Source organism: Suricata suricatta, chromosome 3, assembly GCF_006229205.1.
Source record: "Suricata suricatta isolate VVHF042 chromosome 3, meerkat_22Aug2017_6uvM2_HiC, whole genome shotgun sequence".
NCBI lineage: Eukaryota > Metazoa > Chordata > Mammalia > Carnivora > Herpestidae > Suricata > Suricata suricatta.
The window spans coordinates 53,373,259-53,393,532 of NC_043702.1; the positions used below are offsets into that span (position 1 = coordinate 53,373,259).

The 20,274-nt window shown below is 42.1% G+C and overlaps 1 protein-coding gene across 1 annotated transcript in view; it reads left to right on the top strand.

Annotated features, from left to right (window-relative positions):
- The window catches only part of PDE11A (phosphodiesterase 11A), a 350,510-nt gene extending 330,509 nt beyond the window's left edge, over window positions 1-20,001 (top strand). The window contains exon 20 of the mRNA XM_029934333.1: window positions 19,665-20,001. Within this exon, the coding sequence (XP_029790193.1) occupies window positions 19,665-19,820 (156 nt within the window). The 3' untranslated portion in view covers window positions 19,821-20,001. The remainder of the gene's footprint in view (window positions 1-19,664) is intronic.
- Window positions 20,002-20,274: the final 273 nt, after the last annotated feature.

The following is a 20,274-nucleotide window of genomic DNA, read 5'->3' on the forward strand; positions in this document are numbered from 1 at the left end:
CTTGCTGTTCACAGTCGCCCCAGTGAATTAGGGGGAGTTTCAGCATATGAGCCACTGCCTCCTACAAGCAAAGGGAGGGATAAGATAGAACCATAAAATAATGGAAAAGGAAGAGTAATTCTCCACGTCCTTGACTTAATATGTCATCTATAATCTTAGTGCTACCGACGCTCTGAACAGCCAAAAACTAAATAGGAAAGGAGAAAGAGAGCGACAGAGAAGTAAGAGACAGAGGGAAACAGAAATGAGACCTAAGACAGGCCAGGAGAGGCTGAGTGTTTTTATAACTATCCTCTTTCAAATCTGCCCTCTGCACTCCTAAAAGCTAAATATTGCTGTCCTCAGACTTCTTTTCATGGCGATCACCATGGGCTTGTAGGTTCGACTGAAAGTAACTCCACTCTGCTAGTTTTTAAGCATCTTTTGCCTTGCAAAGTGACTCTCTTCTTGGGGCGAAGGGAATTGATGATTGTTAACATCAACCTTTCCAAGAGTCAGAACCAATGGAGTGGAGGCAGGTGGAAATGCTTTGGGAAGAGTAAACGTCAGTTAAAGCTCTCCATACATCGTTACTACTGTTAATACCACTCTAAGCTTCCGTGGTCTATGCTGTAAATTTGGATGATAACAGCCAAGCTGCCTGGCTCACTAAGATGTAGCGAGTCCATAACAACATTGAACACTGACTGTGTGCCAGGAACCAGACTTTCCCAGCATTACCTGATTTAATCCTCTTAGAGATATCAAGCCAGATATTACTACTGTCCCCTTTTCAGATGTGAAAGCTGAGGCTGGAGAGAAGACCCAGATATTAAGTGGCAGAGCTTAGGCTCCTTCTGCTTCCAAACCTGGGCTCCCACTGCCCCTGAGGGAGTGTGAGTGCCGTCCTTAACATGACACAAACCTCACATCCTTGGTGGGTCACCTCACTTGCACAGAAACAAGATGCTGTTGTGGTATGAAGATACTTGACTAGAAGTGAGCTTGCACATAATCTGCAGGTCGGGAAAGCCAAAGCCTGAACGGTCCCTTGTGACCCAGCGTAACAGGGGCAAAGCTGGTTTGGACCCCGAGATTTTTGCCCTCCCGTTATGGTTTGTCCAGTATGCCCTGCTATCTGCAGGGAAAACTTGAAACATACCATCTCAAAGTTCTCAGAGCTACCCTAAAGGGGCCAAAGTGGAAAAGGAAGTCTACCTGAGCAGTGATGCAGATTTCAAACAAGCAAAAAGCAGATCGAACCAGGGAGTTTGTTTGGAAGGACAGCACGGTGAAGCAAGATGCCTGGGAGAACTGGGGAAATGGGATGAAAAGTCAGCAAACAAGGTAGAAAAGACAGCCCTGAGAGGGCCTGAGAAACTGAACAGAAAATCTGAAGGAAGATAAATGGATAATTTAACAGCCATTCAGTTTTTAAGAAAGACAAAGAACAAGCTACATTGCATCAGAAAAGGCCTAGAAATGATGATGGATGGGGCCCTTCAAATGAGTGGCGAACACAACAGAATCACAGTTGCCTGGACAATTCCCAGCTGAGGGCAAATTTGAGCAACTAAATAAGGATATGAGACTGATACGGATTGAAGAGTTTTTCAAAATCTATTTAATGGCCAGGCAGGGGACATTGATCGCTTCTCAGAGGAAATGTTTGGGATCAATGAGGTAGTCGGCCCTTATCTGTGATGTGGACTGGTGAGTGGGGTGGGGGAGGGGCTTATCACTCTATCGCAAAATAGATACATGACACTATCGTGATGTACAATTAAGGTACCGAAGTAATTTTTGAAGTATGTGGTGGAACACTGAATTATTTTGATCTTCATGTACTAAGCATTCCTCTTCTTTATCCTTGTACTTGTAAGCCTTCTTTCACTATTAACCATCAGGTGAATGACTTGTTATTTGATCATTCTAACACATGATCAAAGGTTGCTGCTTCCTTTATCGGTCCATGATAAAATTTTTAAATAAAATTGCTTACTATCGAATAGTTCATCACATTCAGTGAACAGAATTCAAAAGGCACAGAAGGATTAGAGAAAAGTGCTCCTTCCTCACACTCCTGTCCCCTTCACCTCCCCCGGGGCCAGCACCTTTAACCAGCCTTCCTCAATATGCATCTAAAGACAATCCATAGAAAAGCAGAAGTACAGTGGGTTCTGTTTTTACACATGATACTCATACACTGTGTTTTCTAATACAGTATGTATGTATGTACACACACTCTGCTCATACATATATGTGTGTACATGTATGCATGTGTACATGTATGTGAGCATAAGTAGATCTCGCTCCATATCTCATTTTTCATGCTTAATACATTCTTGAGATTTTCCTTTTCAGCGCCCAGACAGCAACTGCTCCATCTTTTTGATGGCCACAGAGTCTTAAGTTTTAAAGATGGAGAATAAAATATGTAGCCAATAACTATTTAATTATTTAAGGACACTGATGTTATTTCTACTAGTTTGCTGTGGTACGCAATGTGCGATAAACATCCTTGTAAATGCATCATCTTCGTACTTTATTTGTAGGATACATACTCAAAAGTAGAATTACTGCCCATTTGGTATACAGGCATTTGAAATTTTGATAGATATTGCCAACTTTCCCTCTGTGGAGTGTGAATGCACCAATTTATATTCTCACCAGCAATATGCGAGGTGCCTCTCTCTCCACACCCTTAACAATATGCTGTGTTTTCAAACTTCTGGAATTTTGCCAATTTGATAGTGTAAAAATATCTCATTGTGGCTTTTATTTGCATTTTCCATATCATAAATGAGTCCGATCATATCTTTAGTATAGACTCATTTACTTAGGAGCCATTTCTATTTTTTCTGTAATCTCTTCATACTTTTGCCTGGTTTTCTAGTAGGCTGATGGTCATTTCTTTTTCATTTGGAGGGGCTCACTGTATCTGAAAGATATAGACCTTTATCTGTGGCCAAAGTGGCAAATATTTTCCGCAGGTTGTCATTTACCTTTTCACTTTGTTTATGTGATAAAGAAATACATTGATTTTATGTAGTCAAATTCATGTATCTTTTCTTTTATGGCTGCTGGATTTTATGTCACACAGGGCATTATTTTCGTGTTGCAAAATGATAAAATTTAAAAAAAAATTTCCCAGGCCATCTTTTAGTATTTTATGCATGTTTTCTTTATATATATTTGTATCTCTGATTCATCTGGTTATACTTCATTTTGTTGGATGTAAATTTGAGGTCAGATTCCAACTTCAGGTTTTCAGATGGCTCCCCAGTTCTCCCATCAGCTTTGACTAGTCCTTTTCCTTAGGACTTAAAAGGTCACCGAGGAGCTCCTGGCTAGCTCAGTCAGCTAAGCCTCTGACTTTGGCTTAGGTCCTGATCTCACCACTGGTGAGTTCGAGCCTTGTATTGGGTTCTCTGATGTCAGCGTGGTCCCTGTCTCCCTCTCTCTCTGCCCCTCCCCTGCTCATGCTTCCTCTTTGTCTCAAAAATAAATAAAAACATCCAAAAAAATAAATAAAATGTCACCTCTATCATACTCTTAAATTTCTTTAAGTTTAATTCTATTCTTAGTTTTTCTATTCTGTTCTGTCACCTAGTCACACTACTTCAATTAATATCTCTTATATTTTAATGATAAGCCTTGTTTCACCTTTAGCAGTAATCTTTCAGTATTTTCTAAGTACTCTTGGTTATCTTTCATAGAAACTTTAGAATTTAGTTCAAAAACCAATCTAATTTGTTGTTTTATTCGGATGCTTATTTAATTCAATTTAATTTAATTTTTTTAATGTTTATTTTTGAGGGACAGAGCATGAGGGGAGAAGGGGCAGAGAGAGAAGGAGACACAGAATCTGAAGCAGGCTCCAGGCTCTGAGCTGTCAGTACAGAGGCTGATGTGGGTCTCAAACCCATGAACCGTGGAAATCATGACCTGAGCCGAAGTCGGGTACTTAACCAACTGAGCCACCCAGGCGCCCCTCAGATGCTTATTTAACTTTAAATGCTCAGTGTTTGAAAGGCAAATTACTGGAAAACCAACATTGAAAAGATAGAAAATAGAAGTTTCTATTTATAAAATCCTAATGTTCCCATCCTTAAACTGTACCTTAATAATGTAATAAAAAATATTCAGGGCTTTGGTTCTGCTGTCCCCACACATACAAACATCTCCCATACCTTAGCTTTTGGGGAACTTAGCAATGTAGTTAAAGAAGAGCCACAGTAACGTGCCCTCAACCAGGTCTTCAAGTGGACAGATGCCTCTTTCTTTGGACAAAGAGAAGGCCAGTTAGTGAAACACCACCCTCCTCATACACTCAGTGGTCTACGTACAATATTTCTTTTCTTGTCTTCCTATTCTTTCTCTCCAAAAATCTCACTTTCTTTATTATCTTATAAAATTAAGGAAAAGAATTCTCATACTATATGGAGAGACACCACCAGAGTAAGAGGATTTTTGTCCCAAGGATCTTGCGTTTCTCATGGATGCTGTGTGAGAATCCGCCCTCTGTCGATCTGGGACGGGGGGATGCACCTCCGGGACTCAAACCCGAGTCTGTGTGGTACTGGGCACGAGAGCCGCTTCTAAAGCCTCCCAAGAAATGTTCCACATTCATTTGCATGGTGCTTGCTAAGGAGTTCGTCAGTACCGATAATTAGTGTTTCGACTCTTTTGAGACTCTCAAAAATAAGCTAAGAAATAGAAGAGCAAATGGTAATAGAGTATTCTAGAATCCATTCCTGAAGGCCCCATGGTACCTTTCTCAGAACACCATTCGCAGCAAGGGCATGGGGTTTCGATTCCATATTTGTACAACCCTCTCCCACACAGGCACCCCATCCATTATGTCCAGAGAACCCTAGGCCTCAAGGTACGTGAGAAATATACACAAAATGTATAGTAAGCAAATGCTTGTAGCTTAGCCAACTAAAAATGTTTAAATGGTCTTTCTTACACATTGAACTTGGAAAAAAAATAATAGACATTATATTATATATTTCTATAAAATCTCAGGTGGCATAGTTTTACCGGAAAACATTCTGGTGCCTGGAGAGGTGGATTGTTACCATGTGGCTGTGTTTTAGTTACACGTTCCAACCACCCTCTCCTGTGAAGCCCCATTCATCAAAGGCTGTGGCTTCTGGGTCAGCAGCTGTTCCTTCCAAGTCAGATGTTGCCTACACAGTGAACATGATTGATTAGCTACCAATGTACTCTGAAAACTCAACCAACAGGATAACCTAGGACAGTATCCTAGAGGGGCTCATTATAACAGAAGAGATGGGTTCTCCTTGCTCCCATTTACGTGAGCTGTCTTTGAGCCTGCCTGTTATTTACTACTTAAAACCCTTGTTTTATTTTCCCAGGGCAGAGCAGAGTAGATGAGTCACAGGTAGAAGATTCACTGTCTACGCCTAATGTTTGGGAGGTGGTGTTTCTTCATCCCCCAGTGAGGCCGTCTCCCTCCTGTAGATTTGTCCTGAGACAATTCCCGAACACCAGAACAAGAGTCACTCCACTCTCCTGCCACAGCAGTAGGTGAGAGAGACTCTTGTTATTACCAGTGTCCCAGTGAGGCCCTTGTGGGAAGATCCCGTGGACTTTGTACTTGGTCAGGCCACCTCTGACCTCTCAGCTCTGCTCTATGTTTACCATGTACGCTTTGGCTCCTTTAACTTAATTTCCCTAGTCTAAGGTTCCTCATCTGTCAAAACAGGATCCACAACACCAGTCTCACAGCACTGTTGTGATGTTTCATCAGCTCATGTCTGGGGAGGTCCTGGTGTGGAGCCTGGGGCATGGGACGCATTCAGTACTCAGGAGTTTGTTTATTTGGGCCGGGATGGGTCTTACTGCCTATCCCAACAGGCAGCTGGGCAGCACCCAGAAGAGATTCAGCCCGCAGACGTGTTTTATTCAGTCGAATGCTGTTTTTAAAACTGTAAAACGTCCCATTTGCCATAGGTCTCCCCACTCCAACTGTCTCATGCAGCCCATTTCTCTCATTAACAGTCCTGGCCTGGCCCGGTAGACGTTTGAGTTTAAGACTCCTGCCCTACCTAATGAAAAGAACAATGCTGTTAGTCCAAAGAGACTAAAATTCCTGCCTCATTAATTCAGAATGTTAATGTCATTTGTAAATATCATTTTCCACAAAGGAATCCCTTGAGCATATAAGTAAAATAAGCAAAACAAGTGACCTGAGAGGTCAGGAAGGAAACGACGGAAAAGGAAGGAAAAGAGAGAAAGAAAATTGCTGTCGTGCATTTTTGCTTTGTCATTTTCATAAGTAACTGCTTCACACCTTGGAAAGAAAAGGATCGCTTTCTAAGTTATTACTAGTACTATAATTAGCTTTCAGGATATTAGACATTGATGCTACAAACATCAGTGTTATCACTTGGCCAGACTGTGCCCTCAGGATTCTGATTACAGATCTGAATCATTCTTACACTGGATTCTAACAGGCTTGTGTACTTGCATACTAAGCATTACCTCTGTGGCTCTATCATCTTTACTGCTATTTGGGTAACTACCACACGTAATTTAGGCTTTAAGGTCTCAAATATCACTAAAATTTTTCAGAAAGATCTGACAATCTTTTTTGGCATTTGCAAAATTTGAACCAGCCAGTCTGTTACTGCTGAATAGTAACAGATCTACAGAGCAGGTATCATGTATATAGAGAAATAGTTTTCTTGAATGGAAAGAGCATCTCACTCAACATGCCAAACATGGGGTAATATTGAACTGCCATTAAGGAGGAAGTAATGGCGAGTTGCTGTTTGTCCTTTCGGTCATAGCTCACCTAGTCCACAGGGAAAATCCAGGCTGCCTGGATGCCGCCTCCCAATTCCTCAGAGTACTCCTTCCTTGGAAGCTGAAATTCCATAGGCCTGCTGACTTTGCCACCAGAGAGAGTTGGCATCCACTGTTAGCATTTTCTGGGTCCCCATAACATGGCAGGCTAAGAACAAGCAACCTTTTAAAGGGTCTGTTTGGCAGACTCTGGGGGTTCAAAAAGAATGGGCATAACTGCTAGCTGATCTCTGACCCTCATTAATTTGGGTATAGAGCGCTGCCCAGTGAGTGTCAGCGGCAACTTTGTGTGCTGAGGAAGCTGAGACTTCCTTATGCCAGCCACCAGTTCAAAGTTTGATGGGAGGTCTCAATCGCAGGTAATTTCTGGGGGTGACAGAGAAAAGTAAGGGACAACAGTAAAAGACCACTTGGAGCTCAAACTCACTCAAATTAGTCTGAGCAGAAAAGAAAATTGATTGGCTCAAGGAATGGGGGAACTCAGAGGCACAGTTGGCTGGGTGGCATAGAGCTGGGGCCAGGAGATTCAAAGGATACCATAAGACATCTCTGTCTTTTCTCTGCCTCCTACTTCTGTTTTGGCTTCATTCTCAACCAGGCTTTCCTCACACGTGTTGGCAGCTCTAAGGTCACATGTTTGTAATAGGTATTATCAAACAAAAGGAAAAGGAAAACCTCATTTCCTGTAGTTCCAGTAAAACCTAGAGAGAGCTCTGATTTCCTTGGCTTGGGCCACAGCCTCATTCGTAAACCAATCACTGGGACGTTCTTGTTGGTCAGGCATGAATTATGTGACTACTCAGAACACATGGAATGGATTCCATTATCAGAGGAAAGGTGAAGGGACAGTATATAGCCTTTGCTGTCGCTTACAGTTCACTTATAACCCACTGCCATAAAAAGTTAACTCATAACTCCCCAATGCAGGGATCAACTTGGTCAAGTATCAAGATGTGTAGAATTCTCTGACATCTCCACAGTTCGACAGAAAATAGAGACCTCCAACATGACATCAGTTCTCTCAATTAGGAATTGCATGCAGCTACTAGTAACAGAGATCTGAAATCACAATAGTTTAAACAAAATAGAAATTTCTTTTTCTCTCTGATTCAAAAGAATCCAGAGAATTCCACTCTATACTGCCACGATGTAGTAGTTCCACAGCCATCAGAAACCCAGGCCCTGTTTACCTTTCCCTAGCACATGGCTGCCATACTCAAGGTCGCTAATAGTTACAAGGTGGCCACTATCGCTCCAGCGTCCTGGTAATATTCCAGCATCAAGAAGGAGATAGGACCAAGAACAAAAGGATGTGCCTTCCAGCTGAATAAACCCCCACATAAGAATTTTCTCAGAAACTCTTCCTCTTGAATTCTGCTTACAGCTTCCCAACCATTCCTAAGCTCAGGGGAGGCTGAAATGCATACTGGGATGGCTACCAGCAGTCTCTGGTAGAGAAAACACAGACCTTGGCAGAGTAAATGCCTCTGTCCTCAAAGGGGGCAGAAGTCATAAAACTAGAGCCCCCTGAAGTCCGTTGCCTTCTAGCCTGGGAAGAACCCAGGCGGACATCGTGCCTGGCATAGTTAAGTGTATAACATATGTAAATGATTATTATTAACTTTCTGACTTTAGCAAATTACACACTAAAGATTTATTTTAAAGCTGGTATCTTTAATGTGAAGGTTTAAAAACAGGTATTCAAAGCAATCCTGGCTGGCTGGCTTCTGTGTTCACCATTATTGTTTGATTATTTGTTTTTCAAAACGAATTTTAAAAACTGCTGGAAGCCTCCTATGGCAGTTAATACGTTATCTTAAGCAATTTAATGCAAATTAATTTTACACAACCTTGAGTTTCAGAGGCCATTGGACTGGGGAGGGAGGAGCGGGGTTAGGAGGGATCTGTCTGCCACCTCCCATCTGGACCCCGCAGCCAGCACCGTCTGCTCTCACACGTAGTGGCTACCACTTCAGCTACTCCCCTGCCAAACATTGGCTTACAGTTTTCTACCCAGGAAAATGTTAAAATGCATAGAAAGATGTGAATTACAGGTTTTCTAGAAAACCTGATGGGATTATTTTGGCATTTCAAAATGATGCTTTTCCTTCGGTTTTATGGGGGCTTTTTATTCTTCTGTTTTGCTTCTGGATTTCATTCTCCTTTAATACCATAGTTCTCAGGTAGGGTCTTCCAGCACAGCCATATCAAATGGGAGCAACGGAAAGGCTCAGGGTAGAGAGTGGTGAGCTGGGATCTGGGGCTACAATGTGGGCAGTTAATTGAACGGGGTTGGTGGGGGGAGGTGGGCAGCCAGATTAGAGCGGTTGAGAAAATGACGGTAATCAAAGCCAGGGTTGTAGACATGGCAAGAGACTGACACACAAAGACACTTGGAAGCAGGATTGACAGGACTTGGTGATAGTTTGGACATGGGGACAAGAGGGAAACATCACGCATGTCCCATAGATCTCCTCTTGAGCAGTTAGGTGGAGCTGATGGTGCTCAGCTCTGAGACAACAAACGGAACAGCAAAGGAAGGTTTGGAGGAGGCGATGAGTTCCATTCTCAACAAGCACTCACTGCCTCTGGCCCTTGCAACACGACAGAAGAGCAGGAGCCTGGCAGGCCAGACAGGATTCTTAGCCAACTGCCGCAGTGCAGCGTGGCACGTAAAATCCACGAATGTGTCAGGTTGAACCATGAATAATCTTGACCTTTGGGAACCCAGAAAGCCAGCAGCTCAACAATTTAAGAGTTTGGCTTTGGTCCTGCAATTGGCCACTTCTTTCTGAAGTCACGTACCTTAAGGAGAAGCCTCCTTTTTTTCCCCAGAGATCTTTGCACGTGTGACCATCCAGTCGCATGAATTCAAGAGAATCTCCTGGCCTGCCACCACTCGTGTGCTCTCTTGCCCTTCCTGTTGAAGGTCTGAGCAGAGAGGACACCAGCTGGTCATACCATCAGTGGTTTTCTGTTTCAAAATACCAACCCTAAATGGGCTTTTTGGCATTTTCACTCAGAAAGTAAATAATCGTGGTAGTAAAGTGATCATATCTTCATGATAAGGATATGATCTCAGTCGAGATGTGCTCCGAGTCTAATTTTATATTTTATCAAATACTGATATTAAAGAAATCCTTTACATTCATTCTTTTCTACCATGTACTGTACTTCTTAGTGTCTGAATATTTCTCTTGGGTAAGGTGGAGATGGGGGAAGGCAGCAAATACTAAGTCTTAGTGCCAGCACTCTGAAAATATATAATTCAACCAAAGGAAGTGAACACATCTCTCTTTGATCTTTTTAAAAAATAAATGAATAGTCAGCTCAGATAACTCCCTCAAAGTTCTGAAAAGTACTAATGACATAGTTGGATATTTCCAAATTCAAAGACAAATGTGGTTTTAAATTGCTGGTATTCCTTTTTGCCCCCCGCCCCCACTTCCAGCAACAGAGGATAGGAGTAAGTAACTTTTTCTAAGAACGTGGCCTTCTCTTTGTTTATTCCCTTGTCCCACATCTGCCCCATTGTCCGGTAGTTGGGTTCTGAGAAGGGGTTGTGGTCAAGAACAAGCACACACTGGGCCAGACGATAGCAGAGGTGGATCATGATGGCAGAATGAAAGCAGGGCCAGAATCTGACTCCTAGCAGCTTGGCAAGCTGATAAAAACACGGTCTCCAGAATAATGGTAATAAGAGAACACTATATTCATTTCCCAAGAGGGTCATTCTGGGTTTGTTTTTACAGCAGGGCTCTGTGGCAGGTCAGAACATCCTGACCCCACACTCGGCCACTGGCAGCTGCCCTAGCCTTGCCCATTCTTCCTGCCACTGCTCTGTGGACAAAGAGGAAAGGCTGTTATTCCCTGGAGTCACTGTGGTGGGAGCTAGAGATGCAAAGATGAAAAGCCTTATTTCCACTCTCCATGGGAGCTCATGGGAGAGTCTTCAAAACAGAACTATTTAAAACCAATGGTAAGAGACTTCCACTGCTGGCCATGAAAGAGTGATGGGGGGAAACCATGAAACAAAGTTTACAGACAGTGGAAACAGGCAGCAAGCCGCACAATAGAGATTCCTGAGAGAGGGGAACAAATGGAGTGAGCCCTATGATGATCTTAGCTTACTATTTAATCCTGGAGACAGCTTCTGCGCCACCGCACAGGGAGGGAATCCCAACCGGAGCCCAGCGGGCTCACTGAGCTGAGGACGCACAGCCAGAAGCCTGCAGAGGCCCAGGGGCTGGCGTTCCCAGAAAAGAGGACAAGGAAGAGATAATTACACAAGAAAGAGTTCCAGAGATCTGCAGAGCACCCCTGTGAGTCTTCAGTGCTGTTCCCCACGTGCATGTGGGGAATGCTGAGGCCGAGGAAAGAGCAGCAAGGAGGAGCAAGGAGAATAATCCTCAGAGCCCCCACGGGCTGAGGAATCATCCATGCCCCCACAGCCAGAATATTAAAGAAAGACCTTGAAATATATGAGGTGCTGGGTCTGGTTCTCAGAAGATTATTGTCTCAGTTGTGGACCCAAATTAACCCCAGACTAAAGGCTGCCCTGGACCTACCTAGCAACGCTTCCAATTTTAGTATATGTGCTGCCAAAGGGAGCACTACCTAGCAACGCTTAAAAGCAAGCCTCAAAGGACCAAATAATTTCCAGGTAACCTAATTGCTCTCCAGAACAAAACTGAAAAATGTTTAAAGAAATGCAAACATAAATAAATAGATAAGCAAATAAAAATCCACCACCCAACAACATAAAATTCACCATGCCTAATATCCAATTGAGAATTACCAGGCATGCAAAGAAGCAAGAAAACATGGCTCGTAATAATGAGAAAAATCAATTCATACAGATGATACAGATCATAGAATCAATTCATACAGATGATACAGATCATAGAATTGAGAAAGACATGAAGGCATTTATTGTGTTTTATATGTTCAAAGGGTAGAGAAAAGACCAAGCATGATAAACAGAGTATGGAAGATATAAGAAATGCTCAACTTACACTTCTAGAAATGAAGCTTAACTGTTTTTCAGAGGAAAACTACAAGAGATGAGATTCACAGCAGATTAAGTTCTGCAGAAGAAACACTCAGTGTCATAACAATAGAAAATTAGAATTTGGTCCCTCTCCTCTCCATACTTCAGGTATACTAATTTCTACACGGTACCCTTGGGCTCACTCAAGCTTCATAATAATGCTTCTCAAAGTTTTGATTTCATTCTATCTCTGAAAGAAATATCTGAAATGGTAGGGAAACCAGCTTAATTATACACATACACATGTGCATTATACATAGGTATACTGCATCAGATATATACCTATATACATATGTATGTATATATATTTTTATATGTGCTTACATATATATATAAAATGTTTCACTTTTAATGTTTGTTTATTTTTAGAAAGAGAGAGAGTGCCCATGTACATGTTGGCCAGGGGCACAGAGAGAGAGAAAGAGAGAGAGAGAGAGAGAGAGAGAGAGAGAGAGAGAATCCCAAGCAGGCCCCAAACTATCAGCACAGAGCTTAACACGGGACTCAAACTCACAAACTGCAAGATCTTGACCTAAGCTCAAATCAAGAGTCAGAAGCTAACTAACTGAACTACCCAGGAGCCTGCATAAAATGTTTCTTTTCCTTTTTCTTTTTTAAATTAAAGTTAGTTAACATACAGTATAATCTTGGCTTCAAGGGTAGATTCATCTCTTACATATGACACCCAGTGCTCACCCTGAAAAGTGCCCTTCTTAATGCCCGTCACCCATTTAACCCACCCTATACCCAGCACCCCTCCAACAACCCTGTTTGTTCTCTGTTTGTAACTTATTTTTCCTTCTCTTCCCCTTGTTCATCTGTTGAGTTTCTCAAGTTTGACATATGAGTGAAATCATATACTTGTCTTTCTCTGCCTGACTCATTTCACATAGCATAATACCCTCCAGTACCATCCATGTTATTGCAAATGGCAAGATTTCGTTCTTTTTCATCACTAAGTAGTATTCCATTGTGGATATATACATATGTGCCACATCTTCTTAATCCATTCATCAGTTGATGGACACTTTGGCTCTTTCCATCATTTGGATATTGTTGATAATGCTGCTATAAACATTGGCATGCATGTGCCCCTTCAAATCAGCATATTTATATCCTTTGGATAAATTCCTAGTAGTGTAATTGCTGGGTCATATAGTAGGTCTATTTTTAAGTTTTTAAGGAACGTCCACACTGTTGTCTAGAGTGGCTGCACCAGTTTGCATTCCCACCAACAGTACAAAAGGGTTCCCCTTTCTCCACATAATCGCCAACATCTGTTGTTTCCTGAGTTGTTAATTTTAGCTATTCTGACTGGTGTGAAGTATATCTCATTGTGGGTTTGATTTATATTTCCCTGATGATGAGTGATGTTGAGCATCGTTTCATGTGCCTGTTTGCCATCTGCTTGTCTTCTTTAGAAAAGTGCCTTTTCATGTCTTTTGCCCATTTCTTCACTGGATTATTTCTTTCGAGTGCTGAGTTTGATAAGTGATACATTTTGGATACTAACACTTATCTGATATGCCATTTGCAAATATCTTCTCCCATTCTTTCAGTTACCTTTCTTGATTGTTTCCTTTGCTGTGCAGAAGCTTTTTATCTTGATGAGATCCCAGTTGTTAATTTTTGCTTTTGTTTCCCTTGCCTCCCGAGACATGTCAAGTAAGAAGTTGCTGCAGCTGAGGTCAAAGGTTGCTGCCTGTTTTCTCCTGTAGGATTTTGATGGTTTCCTGTCTCACATTTAGGTCTTCCATCCATTTTAAGTGTATTTTTGTGTGTGGTGTAAGAAAGTGGTCCAGTTTCATTCTTCTGCATGTTGCTGTCCAGTTCTCCCAGCACCATTTATTAAAGCGACTGTCTATTTTTCCATTGGATATGCTTCCCGGCTTTGTCAAAGGTGAGTTGGCCATATATTTGTAGGTTCATTTCTGGGTTCTTTATTCTATTCCATTGATCTGTGTGCTGTTTTTGTGCTGTCTTGATGATTACAGCTTTGGAGTAGAGGCTAAAGTCTGGGATTATGATGCCTCCTGCTTTGGTTTTCTTCTTCAATATGACTTTGGCTATTTGGGGTCTTTTCTGGTTTCATACAAATTTTAGGATTGTTTGTTCTTGCTCTGAGAAGAATGCTGGTGTTATTTTGATAGGGATTGCATTGAATGCGTAATTTGCTTTGGGTAGTATCAACATTTTAACAATTATTTGTTCTTCTAATTCATGAACATGGAATGTTTTCCCATTTCTTTGTGTCTTCTTCAATTCTTTTATAAGCTTTCTATAGTTCTCAGCATACTTATCTTTTACCTTTTGGGTTAGGTTTATTCCTAGGTATTTTATGGGTTTTCGTGCAATTGTAAATGGGATCGATTCTTTGCTTTCTCTTTCTGCTGCTTCATTATTGTTATATAGAAATGCAACTTGATTTCTTTTTTTTATGTTCAAATCCTGGATCTGTCATTTATTAGCTCAGCCTTGATTTCCTCAGCTGAAAAATGAGGTTAGCATTCTCACTGCATCTTATAAATAATTCTACTTTTATTCTTAATCATACTTTATTGTAGATATAGGCGTAGTCTACTCTGAGGTCAGACCAGTTCCAGTGGGTTCAAGTTAAATACCAGCCAAAAGGTCATCCATGCATTCTAAAGCCTCAGGCTTCATGGCTGGCTCTACCAGCTCAACCTAGACTAGATGCACCTTCCCCAGGAAGCTTGCCCAAAGGTACAACGTCCTCTGGGCATAGAGTCAAGGAGGAGCTCTAAGGAGTCAGGTAGCCAAGAGCACAAATACTCTATTATTGTTTTCTCATCCCCTTCATTTCTATAGCTTCCACCAGTTTGTTCTCCAGCCCTCTAGTGAGAGCCCATGAAGTTATTTTTATAGCCAGAGTAGCTGATAAAGCAAATGAATTTTGTGTAACCTTCATTCTTACAGACTTCTTATAAAATCTAGACTTTTTTTTTCCAATGTTGATAAGCATCATATTGACCAATCCATGAAATGGTGTTTATAGATACTTATACCTTGTAAAGATGTTATGTGATTATGTATCCAAATACCATATACTCATGAGGGGATAATGACTAGCTGAATCTTTCATCATGGGACTTTATAGTGTTCAAGATGAGTAGAGAAGAACTGTCTGAATAAACAACATATGTTTAGCCAAAGTTCAAGATTTTTAAACCATCTTCATACAGATCATTAATTTTCTATGCATTTTCATAATTAGCATTTTTGTCTTACTCTGTAAAAGAGGAAGAAATTTTCACAGAGCAAGTTGTTCAGGATTATTTATAGATGTAAAAATTTGCCATCCAAGGTCAGTAACAGCTCCATCGAAGAATACTAAGTGTTTGTGGGGTGGCTCTGGGTGTGTTTCTGTCATCACCCAAAAAAGTAAGCCTGAGCAATTAATTATTCATAATTTGATTAAAATTATTTAGAACATATTATTTATTTAATATAATTTATTGTCAAATTGGCTTTTATTTTTATTTATTTATCTTTACTGTTTTACTAGTTTGGGCCTTTATTTCTTTTTCTTTTATAGTTTATTGTCAAGTTGGTTTCCATATAATATCCAGTGCTCATCCCAACAAGTGCCCTCCTCCATGCCCATCACCCCGCTTCCCCTCTCCCCCACCTCCATAGGCCCTCAGTTTGTTCTCAGTATTCAAGAGTCTCTCATGGTTTGCCTCTCTCCCTTTTCCCAAATGGTCCTCTGTTAAGTTTCTTCTGTTCCACATATGGGTGAAAACATATGGTATCTGTCTTTCTCTGCCTAACTTATTTCACTTAGCGTAACACCCTCGAGTTCTATCCACATTGCTACAAATGGCCAGATTTAATTCTTTCTTATTGCCATGTAGTATTCCATTGTATATATAAACCACATCTTCTTGGTCCATTCATCAGTTGATGGACATTTAGGCTCTTTCCATGATTTGACTATTGTTGACAGTGCTGCTATGAACATTGGGGTACATGGGCCCCTATGCATCAGCGATCCTGTATTCCTTGAGTAAATCCTCAGCAGTGGTATTGCTGGGTCATAGGGGAGTTCTATTGTTAATTTTTTGAGGAGCCTCCACACTGTTTTCCATAGCAGCTGCACCCGTTCACATTCTCACCAACCGTGTAGGAGGATGCCCGTTTCTCCACACCCTTGCCAGCATCTATAGTCTACTGGTTTGTTCATTTTAGCCACTCTGAGTGGCATGAGGTGGTATCTCAGTGTGGATTTGATTTGTATTTCCCTGATGATGAATGATGCTGAGCATCATGTGTCTCTTGGCCATCTGGATGTCCTCTTGGGAAAAGTATCTTTCATGTCTTCTGCCCATCTCCTCACTGGATTGTTTTTTGGATGGGCAGTTTGGTGAGTTCCTTATAGGTTTTGCATAGTAGCCCTTTACCTGATAGGTCATTTGCAACTATCTTTTCCCATTCTGTCAGTTGCCTATTAGTTTTATTGTTTCCTTTGCGGTAATGCAACCTGATTTCTATACATTGATTTTATATTCTGTGACTTGCTGAATTCATGTATCAGCTCTAGCAGCTTTTTGGTTAAGTCTTTCAGGTTTTCTGTAGGAAGTATCATGTCACCTGCGAAGAGTGAAAGTTTGAGTTCTTCTTTGCCAATTTGGATGCCCTTTCTTTCTTTCTGTCTGATTGCTGAGGCTAGGACTTCTAACCCTGTGTTGACAACTGCAGTGAGAGTGGACATCCCTGTCATGTTCCTGATCTCAGGGAGAAAGCTCTCAGTTTTTCCCCATTGAGGATATTAATAGCTGTGAGCCTTTCATATGTGGCCCCCACATAAAACAGTTCTTGAAAGATGGATACCCTAAGTTTCATTGTCTCTAGGGAAAGAAACTAAGTGTCTGAGGGCAGGGGATGAAGGGATATTTACTTTTGTGCCCTTTGTGTCCATTGTACTATGTGAACATATCGCTTATTCAAAGCATAAGTAAAATGTGGAATAAACCCTACATGCTGGTCACAAAGGGACTCAACAATGGAGTGTGAGTGCAATCAGGAAGAAAGTAGGGTCCTTCAGTCACTTGGGTGACCAGATGCCCAGGGCTGTCCCAGAGCAGGCAAGTACCCAAGGTGTCTCTGGTGGGCCAGGCGGAGCTGATGTGAGTTTGGGAGCCTCCACAGTAGTCATGCAGTTGCCCCAAGGGTTAAAAAGCGGCACATCCCAACTTGGGTCTTTAGGTCAGTCTCAGCTCTGACTTACACATGGAGCAGCACACGACCCTGCTCAAATACGTTCTGGTTTCAAGGACCATTAGGCAGAAGTTACATGGATATGGATTTCAGTTCAATATAAGGAACAACATTCTAAAGTCAGAACAACCTGGGAGGTAGTTACACACGTTTACACACTGCGATGGCACCATGTACATGTACATAACATACATAACATTTTAAGTTCTTCCGCATGTATATGGAGAGTGAGCAGGCAGGTGATATGTCCCCTTTCTCTTTTGCTAAGTGACGGGCAAGTCCAACTAGACAGACATGAGCATTTGTACAGAACTGATCAGGCGTCACTTGCTGAGAGAAGTTTGCAGGAATATCGCTATCTTTCTAAATAGTGGGAGCAATGATCTAACTGATGGCACAGGATGGGATTTTTGATACTTTTGCCTAGATAGACCCAGTGCCTGCCAGAGGAAAATGATATTCTAGTATGGCAATTCTGTGTTTAATTAAAGAGAAAATGAAATGAAGAAAGAATGCTGAGAAACATGTGCCCTCCCCCCAAAGTTTTTTTTTTTTTTCCTAATTCACCACAAAGGAAGCAAGAGGGAGAACAAAGAGCTAGATAAAGGAAAGAAATCTCTGTTTGGGGCTAAGCCAAATAAACTTAAGTGGTTTAAGGAATAAATTGGTGGAGTAATTCGAATCACGGGCAGGTGCTATGAATGTAATTTAGTAAATGCTCGGGAACCTGCCAAGGAAGAGAAAAATGTGTTGCTTTTGAGATCATTTCCCAGCAGCTTCATAAAAGAAAACTGATTACAGGAATTTAATAAGTAAAACAGAGCCAGAAATATAGTAATCAAATGAGTTTTTAATTACATTTCAGGCAGAAAAAAATTCCAGTTTGTGCTCCTGGGATTAAAAAAAAATAAGTTCTAGAGAAATGCTTTTGTAGCAGGAAAATAACATAAACACTAATTTCCATAGGAATTATAGTAGTCAGTTTAATTAAAAGGCTCGCTCAGAGTGAAAAGGAGCCAGTGCCAAACTATACTAAATAAAACCATGGCATTCGTTGCTACCCTACACTATCGTCCAAATAAAAGCACTGTGCAATGAATAGAAAATGGTCACCTGCATTTTTCTCGATAAATGGGACTTTGATCACTACCTGAGTTTTTATGTTGCTTTATTTTCATATATGAAATATTTTCATATTCCACTAATGCATCTGATGTGAAATTAAACATTGGTTTGTGGGACAAATATCACTCTTGAGAGAGAATGTGCTCTGTTTAAGAGACGTGTGAAGGGTTGCCACTTCGGCCAGGTTGAAGGGCTCCCAGCTCAGTAGGCTCCTGGGTTACTTCTAGGTTTTTCAACCCCCACTTAACTAGTATCTAGTTGCACTTTACTCCTATCCCTTACTCTTCTGGAGTGAGGGTTATTTGAGGGGATAAATCAAGTCTAACAGGTGATTTACTGTCGTCTTAGGGAAGTATGCTCTCAACATGAAGGGCTGTTCTTTCTGCTGGTGGCTTTGCTATCCACCACCCTGTAACCACAGGTCCTGCTTGCAGAAGGCTGTTCAGGAGGTGGTGTGCTGAAATTGCAGTGGATTTGTTCCCCTTGGGATGAATGGGATCCACCTGCAAGGTGTCTAAAAGGACCAGGGGTATAATCTGTAGCCACAGAACACAGACCCAAGGTATAAAGTAGGAACACTCCCTTTCCATGGGCTAACTGGCACAGCTCCGTGATCCTTGCTTTATTCATTGCTCTGTTCCATGACAGAGGCTGGAAACTTATACTATTAGGGAGTAGGGGACTCTTTTTCAAAAACAACAAAATTAAGTAAAAAAGAAAATATTTAGGAGAGTCTCCTCCAAAAAAGACCCTGGATCCTGAGCTTCACTGACCTCATGGCCTGTTGGCCTCCAGCCTCAGCCTATGTGTTCTTTTCCTTCCCCTCTGCTGCTCCTCTGTCCCTCTCTTTCCCGCTCCTTTTCCTCTTCTTTTGCATCCATCTTCATACATGTTCACATTTTAGCACAGCTCCCAGATCCTTAGCTTGAAAAATGAGCACCTTCTCTTCTTTTAGGATGTTACCTGGCCTTTCTTATTCAGGTGAGTCCACCCAGAACTTCCCACGCCACCTGCCACGTGGTAGACTAAATGGTAGGTGTATCTTAGTAAAGCTTTAAGTTCATGGCCTGTTGTGATCTGAAGGTGTCCAGAGCAGGCAACAATATACGTATTAGTAGGCATGTGTGAGCCAGATATTTTGTGTCCTGTCTTGTCTGATGTGGATTTAGAGCAGAATCATAATCTAATTGGCTGGCACCCTGGGAGTAGTACATAGCCACTCTGTCTTACTTTTTCATTTTCTGCACCGGCTCTAGTAATATAGCACAATGCCATTACATGCGTATTTACTTCTTGTCAATAGCTCCTGTTCACCAGAATAACCCTCACGTTTCATGTCTTGCAGTGTTTCCATTCTCCTCACAAGGGAAAGCTAGAAAACCATGTCAGTGACTCAGGTTCCTCTCTCCTGCACCTGTTATTTGTTTTATTTCAGGCCTTGGTAAAGGTCAACGTGAAACTGAAGCCCATGCTGGACTCAGTGGCCGCGAACCGGAGTAAGTGGGAAGAGCTGCACCAGAAAAGGCTGCTGGCGACGGCCACCTTGCCCTCCTCTGCCAGCCTCCTGGACACAGGGGAAGACAGAAACTAACCCTCCAGCTTAGCTGCTGCTGCAAAATGACTACATCCCGAAGGGCCAGCTTCGGGCCAGCCCACGTCATCCTTTTGTTCCTTTAAGCTCAGGCAGAGTTTGTCGGTTTGCACAGGGAAGCACGCCTGGGCTTGCACCTTGAAGTGTGGTCCACAGGTGGGTGGGCGGAGGGAAGCCAGAAGGGGAGGACAGAGGAGGGGGGGAGGGAGCCCCGCCTGGAGTGCTAAGCTTCCCCTGACGGGCACACGCAGACAGAGGCTGAGACGAGGTGCTGGGCAGAGGACCCTGCACCTGAGGACAGCGGGCCCTCCTCATGCGAACTCGACCCGGTGGCTGGTGGAGCACAGAGCAGGGAACGCGCCATTAATGCTGCTTCACTTTGTATCCAGCTCTTCTCTTTGTTACAAGCCAAGCAAATGCCTGCCTTTGCATCCTCTCCCCAGCGCCCTTTTGT